General features: G+C 35.3%; 2 protein-coding genes across 4 annotated transcripts; one reads left to right on the top strand and one right to left on the bottom strand.

Annotated features, from left to right (window-relative positions):
* The first annotated feature begins 3,140 nt into the window (after positions 1-3,140).
* On the top strand, positions 3,141-5,035 carry LOC107903962 (nuclear transport factor 2B). Its single transcript, XM_041112591.1, has 2 exons — positions 3,141-3,702; positions 4,757-5,035. Exons 1-2 carry the CDS (start codon positions 3,409-3,411, stop codon positions 4,829-4,831), a joined length of 369 nt encoding a protein of 122 aa, XP_040968525.1. The 5' UTR covers positions 3,141-3,408; the 3' UTR covers positions 4,832-5,035.
* A 95-nt stretch (positions 5,036-5,130) lies between these two features.
* LOC107903961 (calmodulin-binding transcription activator 4) lies at positions 5,131-11,031 on the bottom strand. Of its 3 annotated transcripts, none has more exons than XM_041112589.1 (12): positions 10,872-11,030; positions 10,607-10,732; positions 10,377-10,492; positions 9,966-10,054; positions 9,313-9,848; positions 8,807-8,925; positions 8,406-8,496; positions 8,086-8,309; positions 7,294-7,973; positions 6,430-7,012; positions 5,674-5,964; positions 5,131-5,390 (listed from the first exon to the last, which is right to left on the bottom strand). In XM_041112589.1, the coding sequence occupies exons 1-12, from the start codon at positions 10,882-10,884 to the stop codon at positions 5,289-5,291; spliced, it is 2,970 nt and encodes a 989-aa protein (XP_040968523.1). In that variant the 5' UTR covers positions 10,885-11,030; the 3' UTR covers positions 5,131-5,288. The 3 variants fall into 3 exon arrangements, 2 of the variants coding, with proteins under 2 accessions (XP_040968523.1, XP_040968524.1); XM_041112590.1 differs by having other exon boundaries at positions 5,131-5,381; XR_005926794.1 differs by lacking the exon at positions 5,131-5,390 and adding an exon at positions 6,074-6,309 and having other exon boundaries at positions 5,938-5,964; positions 10,872-11,031.
* Positions 11,032-11,299: the final 268 nt, after the last annotated feature.

Genomic DNA, 11,299 nt, shown 5'->3' with positions numbered 1-11,299 from the left:
TCACATATTTATCATTTAGCAACATTTAATACAATTTCTTTCCCAAATCAATTCACATACCATAATTCAATATTTTCAAGTCAATTAATAATTTTCAATCTACAAGCAATTTAATATTTAAATTATACTAAAATTTAATCGTACGAACTTACCAGGGCCAAACTGCAAAAACAACAAAAGTTCAGGGACTAATCCACAACCTTCCCCTTTCCACAATTATCAATTTGATCTTGATCTATAATATAATTTATTTTATTTATTAGCCTCAATTTCACATTCTATTCAATTTAATATATCTAATTTCTTATTTACAATATTTATACATTTTCCCCAAACATTTACATTCCATACAATTTAATCCCTAATATTAAACAAGTAAAATCCACAATTAATACATAAACCTTGTATTGCCAAACACTTAACCTTTAATATACAACTCAAATATCCTTAAATCTATAATGAAATCCTTCTCATTTTACAAATTACTCAATTAAATTCCTAATTTTGAAATTTATACCAAACTACTCTATAAAATAACACAAAGTCAACCTCAAGCACCTAAACAAAATTCTTTCAAGCAAAAGGCTTCAAAAACATTAGAGTATACTTTCTAAACTTAACTAATCTTACAAATTAACCCCTAAACAGGATAGATTTCAACTCAACTAACACAAAAACATGAAATTCATGAAGAAAACATCAAGATATCAGTTACATGCAAGACGTATAAGTTACTGAAGCTTCTAACTATCAACAATGGGGTTTCGGTAAAGAACCAAGTCAAAATGAAGAAGAAACCATCATCTTTTCCTATTATTATTAATATTTTCTTTTTTTACTTTTAAATATTATTATTTTAATAACCTTTAACATATAATAACTTATAAAATTGACAACCATTATTGCATCAACTGACCACTATATTAAATTTTGGCTTATTTGCAATATAAGTCATTCAACCTTAATTAATTAGGCCATTTAACTAAAAGAAATTAATAACAAACCTCTTTTCCAACTTTTACAATTTAATCTTTTTTCTTTAATTGATTAATTAAATGATAAAATTTCTTAATCAAAATTTAATACGGCACTAATAACTTTGTAAATATTAAATAATTAAATTTACAGACTGACACGTCAGAATTATGGTCCCAAAATTACAGTTTCTAACACCACTGAAAAATAAACTGTTACATATTAACTTTAATTGATGAATTAATAGCTCTAACGGCTCTAACTTCCTTTTAATCGATCTAAATGGCTAGAAATCAATGAGGGGTACAAATAGAGCCTCAATACACTTTAGAAAGTAGAAAAAAAAAAGATTTAAAGATTCAAGAGCTTAAATTTCAATATTTATTCTTACTTACTTCTCATGTTCAACCTTTGTACATAAACACTTGCTGAGAGAGCTTAATTTTGTAACCAACTACCTTAGAGAGGTCTTTATTGTTTACATCTTTTTTACCTTTGTAAAAGGGGAAGAGTTTCTAGTTAAGCCCTAAAAATCTGGGGAAATATTCTATATGTTATACCTTGTCCTTGAAATATATCAATTAGCGAATTGAAGAAAATCCTTAGTTTAGAAAATTTAAGGCAGTAAATGTAAATAATTGAGGCCAAACCATTATAAATTGTTATGTCAAATTTTAATCTTTCGATTTTTATTTTTAAACACCAATTCATTCCTTCTTTATGTTTATTGAGTTTAATAATTGGTATCAGAGCTAGAACTTTAGAGAAGATTTAACCATCAAGAGAAAATATTTAAGAGAAGCTCAAGTTATACAACAATAGAGACAAAAAAGCACAAGGTATTCACCATGGAAGAAATGTGTTTGATGACTTTTGAGCAAAATACAACAATGTTGGGAGAATGTCACTCCACCACGAGACCTCCACTATTCAATGGTGACAACTACTGTTATTGGAAGACAAGAATGAAATTATTCATCCAAGCCAATGATTATAAAGTTTGGAAGGTAATCATCAATGGGCAAAATAATCCAATTAAAAGATAAAGCGATTCCATCATTGTGCCAAAGGATGAAGATGAATGGGATCAAGATGATATCAAGATGGCACAGCTCAATGTAAAGGCCACGTGTACTCTAGTTTAGGCTATTGGCTCCAATGAATGCAATAAAATCTTCTTGAAGGTTAAATTTATTATTATATCAATCAAAATCATATAATAAAAAATATTAGTGTTATAATTAATTGTTTTTAATTATTTACTTTCGAAATTGACAGAAAATACAACTCAAAAAGCGTGATTTGTAAAAAAAAACACTTTCAAAACCTATTATACAAATTTTTACCTTACCAATAATCAAATAAGCAATAACAGCTAGACCTGCACATAGGTCGAGCTACCCGGTCCAGCCTGAAGGCGCGCCCGAAATGTGGGAGGGTTTGGGCAAAAATATAGGCCCGAAAAATGGGCTTGGACAAAAAAATAAGGTCCGTTTAAAAATAGGGCCGGGCCTCAGGTAAGATATTTTTGGCTCAGGCCCGAGCTCGGCCCGGCCCGACCCGAATTCACTAAATGACAAAAAAATCTGTTTATTTTATTTTATTTTTGAATGTTATTTTTTTTATTGTTTTCTCCCTATTTTGCTACCATATTACTATTATGTTGCTACTATTTTGTTGTTATTGTGTAGATATTGTATAAAAATTATTTTATTATTAATTTTGTTATTATTTTAAAGACATTTATTAATTTTATTATTATTTTAGAGGTATTTGCTTATTAAGTTGCATCTATGTTAGTGCTATTCAAGTCTACATATTTTTTAAAATTTATTTTCAATTTGTTGAAAAATATTTATTTTGATTTTTTTAGTATTTTTAATGTACTATATATATTTAAAAATTATATAAAATAATATAAAAATAAATACGGGCTGGCCAAACTGAGCCCGTGTTTTAGTATTTTTATTTGGATATAACTTGGGCAAAATTTTAGACTTATTTTTTGGACCTAACCCGACCCGACCCAAACTCAATGAATAGGCTTAAATTTTTAGTTGAGCCTAGGCCATACCCGACCCGGCCCATAAGCCCCTCTAATAACAGTTTATTTTCTTTAAGTAATCTCAAAACAGGCCTAAAATTCAAAAAAAAAATATTGGGGAAGAGGTGGGGGTGGCTGCGTTGCTTTGACGCGACGCAAAGAGCGACGACCCCATGCAAAAATTCAAATAAAGTCAACGATAGAAATGCAAGCCAGTTGTTAGGATTTTTATTTTATGCTTCAAATTCAGCCGTTAGATCATTCCCTTCTCTCTCTATATAATCAAAGCCATCTTTCTCTCTATTCCACTTGCGTGAATTTGAAGCGACCGCTCAAACTCAGATCACTTACAAATAAATAATAATTTTTATATTGAGAAAATTAGTTAGATGGATCCAGACGCAGTAGCCAAGGCGTTCGTCGAGCACTACTACACGACGTTCGATGCGAACCGGGCCGGTCTAGCCAATCTCTACCAGGACGGTTCAATGTTGACCTTCGAGGGTCAAAAGATCCAAGGCTCTCAGAGCATCGTCGCTAAGCTCACCAGCCTTCCTTTCCAGCAGTGTCAGCACAGCATCACCACCGTCGATTGTCAGCCCTCCGGCGCTGGCGGCATGCTGGTTTTCGTCAGTGGTACCCTCCAACTCGCGGGCGAGCAGCATGCTCTCAAGTTCAGCCAGGTAATTATATATTCTCTTACGTCTTTGTTCATCTCGATTTTTCGTTTTTTTTTAAAAAGAAGTTCTAGGGTTTTTATGCGTAGTTAGGTGATCGATCTATGACTTAATTTATGTGTCCTGTTGATATCATCGATCATATCGATGGTCTTAATTTCACTATGCGATTTGCCAGAGAACTGAGTTTTTCATTTCGTAAAAATTGGGGCTCAGGATTGAATCAGTGGAGTCGGGATTTTAACAATTCAATTAGGTGTGATTTTGTTGTTTATAATACTTACTGCTCATTACATTTTCTGGAATTGCATATTCTGCTTTCATTTTGATCTATAGTAATTAAACTCGAGAAGGTTAAATAAATGTAAGATAATCAAATTGGACGTCGAAAATTGTCATGACTACCTTTCAAAAAGATGTCAGTATTTGAACTTCGTGACTTCCTGGATATTCCTATTCGCAATTGGAAGATAGGTTCGACTGATTCTTTCTTTGCTAGTATAAGTTTTCTGCTCGCCTGCATATGTTTTCTTGAACATGATTAATTCGTTGTACTCTATGAACCATTATCCGGGCATATATCTCAATGTTGTTTCTTGGGACTCTGCACAATATAAAAGAAACCCATTATGACATCTCTTCTCCTCATCACCTTGTGGTTAAATTGTCTTGCTTTCGTATTAGCATGCAAGTTTCATCTATATAATGTTAAAGGGTTATGGCAATTGTTCCCACATCCATGACAATTGCTCCCAAATTGAGCTGAGTTCTTGTTTTCTTTTTTCTTTCTTTTTTGTCTGAGTTATTTCACCATATTTCCTTGAAAACTTTAAAGCTTAGCCTCCAACGGGAACAATTGTCAAGTTGTTGGTCAAATGAATTGTCTAGTTCAAGTCAAGTTCTAATATGGGAACAGTGTTTAGTTCAAGTCGCAATATGATAACAATTATCATATCAAGTTCAAGGATTAACTTGGAAAAAGATCAGTGCCATTGGTTCTGATATTTTGACACCGTATTTTTATTGCTTCTACTAACCGAGATCTCTTTGCTCTTTTTAGATGTTTCATTTGATGCCAACACCGCAGGGAAGCTTCTACGTGTTGAATGACATATTCAGGTTGAACTATGCATAAAGATGCAATCCAAGGATACAAAACAAACAATGTTTTGGCTCTCATCTCCCTGTTCAGTTTTAGACGTTCTAAATGTGAAAACGGAAAATTCTTTTCATGTTTTAATCATGATTTCCTTGCGTCTTCAAAAATTTCAGAGCTTTCTTTGTTGTATGATTGGCGGAGTTAGTGAAAGACTATTTATGAATTGGATGTTTGATTGAAGGTATCCTTTTTAGCTTAGGGTTGCACATTTTCCATCAATGGAATACATATGCATAGGGTGCGATCCCTTGATGGGATTATCAGGTCCTAAAAGATAAATCAACCCCATAAGAAATCAAATTACAGATGTTACTAATTACAAGAACATACAGCACAACTGCAGGGTAAATGGGCAAATCAAAGTTACAAACTATGTCAAGATGCTGGCTATTTATACAACAAATCCAGGAAACTATGAAATTAGGTTTAAATACTATGGGATATAGAAAATATCGTCGCTTTCCATATCATAAACATCTGTTATGGAAGTTGATGATGTTGGTTCATCTGTATTAACAAGTTTAGCCTGCAATGACTGCATTGTATTATAATCCCTTCCAAAAATTAAAGCTGCTAAACAATAACACTCCCAACTTGTATGATTTGGGCTTCTGCTTTTAAAGACTCCACTAAAAGTGTATCAAATCATATACTTTATAATATATTTAGAAGTTTGAATCTCATTTAAATGAACCAACCGATTAAATTAGGAATTGAAAATTGACTTTCAAACTAGTTTTAAACCGTTTGTGACTACTAATTACTAATATAAAAAATTCCAGAAGCAGGTGATTAGGTGATAAAATAGGTTTACTTACCTTAGCTTGGCGATACTTTTCAAGCATCCGGCGATATTGTTGACGTGCATCTGGAGAATCAACCATAGACAACACACGTGAGACTGCCTCATCGATTGCTACATCCACTTTCTGTTTGCGGAACACTTTGAGAATGTCCTCTTCTTCATCATCAATGCAATCCGACTCACTGCGAAAACCTCGCAAGCCTACACCTTTACGGCGCCATCGAAGTACAACCTTGTCTAGAACACCAACAGCCCAACAGATAACCTTGTAGTTTTTCCTCACCTGGTAACCTCTCACATGGGCCTGATACCAAATGCCAAAAGTTCTTAAAACATTAAACATCTCCTACACGAACACGGTAAATAAATATGTGACAGTGAAGCAAGAGGAGACTGTTTTTTTTTTTTTTTACCAGAATCCGTGTCCCATGCAATCTAAACATGTGGGATAAAACCCCGTCCAAAGATCCCCATATATGAAAAACTTGGAGGAAACTGAACATATCTGTGTATAATTCCACATCTCATACACACCATGGTGAATAAGGAGAGGACAGGGTAGAGATGGGAAGACTACTTTGGTTCAAGTATATTCGAACATATAGGTATGGGGCTATAATCCTCCAAAGATCCTCCAATACATGGAAAACTTAAAAGAAAATTGAACATAGCTGTGTTAGGCACATACTGAAATCTGACACTCACATAGAGAGAAGAAAGGGAAGAAAATCTTTACAACCTAGTAAATTCTGATAAATAGTAAAGATACCTGTATCTTCACAACTTTCTGGCGAAGTGCCAGAAAGTCTTTCCGACCTTTCCAGCCTCGAAATTTCTTCTGAATAGATAAAGCCGCAGAGTTGTAATCACGGGCATTTCCAAAAGCTAGCTTTGACATGGTAGAAAGATTTTGGATTTCACCCAAACTGATACCATACTCATCTACACTAGCTGCAATATTAGCATCTTCTTTCTGTTGTCGCTTCCTGAAAGAATGTGCACGGAAAGCATTTTGTATACGTGCAGCGGCCTGAGCTGCATTCCTGACAGCAGCCAATGTATCTTTAAGTGAAAGTTGATCCTCATTCGTGGCAAGGCTCCCCCGTGAGACACTATTAACAGCAATTTCAGCCTGAACTGCAGCCGAGCCTTTGGAAAGCTCACTTTCTTCCAGTGTAAGGGATGAAAGGTGGCTCATAAGAGCTACCTCTGAAAGATAACCAGCGAGTCCCTTATGACCACTCGAGGCAGCAATAGATGCTGGGGTCTCACCACTAGGATCTTGTGAGGTTGGATCTGTCACTGCCCCAGCTGAAGCACCAGAGGCTATAAGTGCAGCAACCATTTTTTCTCTGCTAAGAAGAGAAAGTTCACATCATTCAGCAAATTCGATGCATCGTATTAGCAATCCATATGAAATCTAACAGCTAGACCCCTTAAACTTGCCATTCGACCTCACCCCTCTGCTTTTTTTCTTTGGTTAAAATTCCAAAGAGCATGTGCTGAATTAAGGGATGCCAGTGCTATTGTTATGTTTTGTGAAAGTAATAATCCTTATTGATTCTGTTAAAATATTAATTGTGGGAGAGACAGAGTGAATAAAGTTAGAGAAAGTAAATCGATTCTCTTTTACCTTCCGAATCTTGCAGCCCAGTGAAGAGCAGTCCATCCGTTAATGTCTCGGAAATTTATACTGACTCCATGGTTTAGAATTGGATTTAAGGCCCACTCAAAGCCCAATCCAGCAGCCATGTGTATTATTCCTTGCTCTTTCTTGGACATGGTGATGCCTGGCTGATCTCCTGATTCCTTGGATCTAGAAGATAACCATTGTTGCAGTTTGTCTTTTAGAAGCTCTTGCAGAAGCCAATCAATAGTACCAGAGGAAGTCCCACTGCCAATTAAAAGAGCCTCTATGACATGACTCCATGATTCATCATCAGCTTTAAGCTTTTCCGAAAAATGTGCTCCAGAATCTATGCTATCTTTTTGTGATGATGAATCAGTCAGAAGCATCTTTACAAATCTTACAAGTAGCAATAGCTCTTCAAGACTTTTAGGAGCTTCTGCGTGGGATACATTACACCGAGTGCAACTACTACTACTAACTCTATACTCGAACTCTCTGATTTCACTGCAGGACTCACGATTAGCACTAGTGATGCAGAGTGTGACCTTCCCGGGAAGGTGAGGAGGAGCTTTACAACAAATAACACCTTCCTGAATGATCTCAATAGGAACTTCAGTCTCCCCAAACATACATGCCCAGGCAGATTCTGATGGATCACAGAGAAAAGATCCAACAATGAAGACCTGCATATGGAAACCGTGCTTTAAACTTTAAGCATTGACTGCAGGAGTAAAGATAAAGAACTTCAAGAATCAGTGACAAAGAAAAAAGAAGAAATAGAATTCCCTCACACACCCTTGTAGGCTCACTGGAGTAACCCCATTCTGGAGAAATTTCTCGAATTGTGAACTTCTGCTTCTGTGCGATAGTCAAGCTTGAATCTGCTGCAAGAGGAATTCCTATTTCTTCTTGGTTGAAAAACATTCTATAATTATCAGACTTGGTGTCAAAAGATTCTATTGCAGAAGAATATGCAGGAATGTCAACATTTCCAACTTCTTGATGCAGCAGTACGGGAGCTGGTAGGGAAAAAGATATCTTAAGAATGTAAGAAAATAAACTAGATAATAATATTTCTAGAATCAAATGCTTATCAAGATAGAAGGAGATCATACAGGCTTCAATGCTCGATCCATTAAAATTCAGCAAATGAGACTGTTCCTGTTGCTCAGCGGCTCTCATCCTCAAAGAAGATAGTGGTTTTCCCTGTTTGAAGGACAAAAAAACTCTCCTTACAGCTGGGGGAAAAAAATCCTGATCTAATAGTTAGTTAAAAAATTAACCATAAGACACAGCTGTGGCTAACTGGGTCAGGTATGCACGGTTAAGAATGGGAGTTACCATAGGTCAGGGTCCCAAATCCCATACCTAACAATTGGGAGATATCCTCCATAACCTTAGTTAAAAGAAAATCTGCTATCAAAATAATTACAACAACGATATTTAACAGTTTATTGCAGATACTAGAATAGTTTCCATGCTTTGATATTTCTGTTCAATGGGGAAATGTCTTTACCTTGGAGTTAACAGCTGATTGAGTCTTGCATGAGTCAAATACGCTTTTCCAATATTGAGATTCATGGATTCCATCTGAATTATCATTGCCATAGACTTGACTATGTCCTCCATTTTTACCTACAAAAGTTAGCTATTCTTTTTAGCTTCTTTACTCATTCATCATATTCAAGAGTCAACCAAGAAATGCAGGAACAGTAAAGAAAGAAAGGCTAGACATTAAAATTGACAGCAGTCAATCTGTTGGATGTTCATGTTCGCCACAAATTTTTGAAAGCCAAAAAAGTAAGTGCAGTTTCAAACAGAAACAATGTTTTCAAATTGTCTTTCTTCTGTTTTTCTGTTCCTTCCTTTCATTACTCTTTTGCATTTCTCTAAGACTAGAGAGGGGATATAGGGGCAAATTCAAAATTTACACGTTTCCTAAGTATGGTGGTGAATATGAAGGATATAACACATGTATAATTTGACAATTTTGAGCATCAAAGAAATGGTGAACTAACAAACCTCCATCGGGAAGCAGCATGGAGCTATTTGAATAATTTTCTACTCTAGCCGGTTGGGAATAAAGGTCATCTTGAAAGATATTATCAGGTTCATACAGTAGATCTGCCTGTTGCTCCTGCTTGGTGATCTCCCTTCCATATTCCTGAAACTCCGAATCATTTGTATCCCCATCCACACAGTAGAATTGACTCATTTCTTTCACGCTGTCTTCATTCAAACTTAGCTGCTCCTCAAGCCTCTTTAAAGCTTGAACAACCTGAAGATCATCTGGACTGGGATACTCTACTGTATTATCTATTCCATTGTTCTTAATGACTATATCAGAGCTAACTTCAGCAGACCCAGGACTAGGTAAGTTCTGATATGATTCATGTACATCACTAGATAGAGAGTTAAATCCAGGATTTTGAGAAGTATATGAGATTGGACTTGGAGTACTAGCAGAATTGGATAATGGTGAGTGCACAGTGGATGCAGAACAGGGCTTAGCCTCATTTATCTCTCTATAATGAACAAGAACAATATGCTCGTATGCCCTGCAAAAGTACTAACCCATTAGTAAATATGCTTCCCCAACGGTCAAAATGACTAACTAAATATTCCGTATCACAAGATGAAACAATGTAAATAAATATACTAGCAAGTAGACTTACGGGTCCAGCATCCAGTAGCTACGTCTCTGAAAACTGGGGTTCTGCTCTCCATGAGCATAGTAACAATTCAAGGTTTCAACATTACCAACCTGGCCATGCATGCAATAACATCACCTCTCTGATTGAAGATATCAATATAAAACTCCATTGACATTAGAACAGTCAAATGTATTAAAAGGTTAATACTAACAAAGAAATACATATCCATCAATTTTCAAGTATTCATGTATACAGATGTTCCCTATGCACCAAGGGTTCACTTTAAATCAAAAAATTGGCCAATGTTTCACCTTTATGATTATTTCGCACAATTCAAGTGGTTCTTTCATTTTCTAAATAACAAAAGCACACATTTTACATAATTTCCATCTAATAAAAGAAAACCAAAATGCAAATTGTGTTTGACAAAACCTTAAGCCTTTCGTGGGCTTCCCCGACAGTTCTTCCATCCTTCTTCTTACGCCAACTATGGCCATCTTTACGAAAGAACCGAAGAACCCTCTTGTTGAAAAGAAACAATGAGCCACCTATACATATAATTCCAGATAATAATACAGACATCCAAATATGTAAATAACAGCATTAAAGCTATCATTAACGAAAGTTCAAGTTCAAATTAAAGTTCAAAATAGAAAATTTACTTGTTGGCTTGTGAGGGGGCTCTTGCTCAAGCTGATACTTCTCATGGTTTTGTAGTATAAACAGTACTTCAGCTGGCTTCAACCACCGAGATTGAGCTTCCCGAAACAGATTATTAATATCATACCCTGAGATCATATTAAAAAGAAAGAAAGAAAACTGTGTTTAAGTGATTCCTAATATAGTTAAAACCCTAAATCTGAGATTTATTCCAACTAAAGCAGTAAACGAAGAAACTCAAAGAACAAACAAAAATCGTAGCTTCACCTGATTGCGCCATCTTCAATTTTCTATAAGAAATTCAAAACACCCACGATCCTTGTCATTTGAACCGTAGCTGTTTACTGGAGCTACGAGGTAATTAAGCTTAGTAAATCATCACTGGAACCACAAAGTTGCTACTGCTCGTATGAAACGCGGAGTTTTGGCTTCCATGAGGTGGGACGTTTTAATTGGCTGTTGTATTAGGTAATGTCTTTTCTTTTTCAATTCTTAGTACACCTCTGTTGACTTGTCCAATGTGTCAACGTACAGCCCGCACTGTTTTTAAGTAATGAATTGCTCAATTTTACCCTATATTTTGTAGATTGGGCACTACTGCTTAATTAATCTTATTATTTACTTTTTTTTATTCACTCAATCATACGAAGATTTACTTCCCTTTCTAAAGAATAACTTCATTTTTTACAAAAGCA

Source organism: Gossypium hirsutum, chromosome A05 (genome assembly GCF_007990345.1).
Source record: "Gossypium hirsutum isolate 1008001.06 chromosome A05, Gossypium_hirsutum_v2.1, whole genome shotgun sequence".
NCBI classification, from domain to species: domain Eukaryota; kingdom Viridiplantae; phylum Streptophyta; class Magnoliopsida; order Malvales; family Malvaceae; genus Gossypium; species Gossypium hirsutum.
Note: the sequence above shows the minus strand (reverse complement) of the source record. Positions and strands in the feature narration are given on the sequence as shown.

Excerpts from the sequence above, each read along its gene's own strand:
- LOC107903961 (XM_041112589.1), bottom strand. Across the intron at positions 10,493-10,606 it reads GCCCCCTCACAAGCCAACAA|GTGGCTCATTGTTTCTTTTC; the intron begins GTAAATTTTCTA and ends TTATATGTATAG. Across the intron at positions 9,849-9,965 it reads AGCTACTGGATGCTGGACCC|GGCATACGAGCATATTGTTC; the intron begins GTAAGTCTACTT and ends GTACTTTTGCAG.
- LOC107903962 (XM_041112591.1), top strand. The coding sequence starts at position 3,409 with ATGGATCCAGACGCAGTAGCCAAGGCGTTCGTCGAGCACTACTACACG. Across the intron at positions 3,703-4,756 it reads ATGCTCTCAAGTTCAGCCAG|ATGTTTCATTTGATGCCAAC; the intron begins GTAATTATATAT and ends TGCTCTTTTTAG.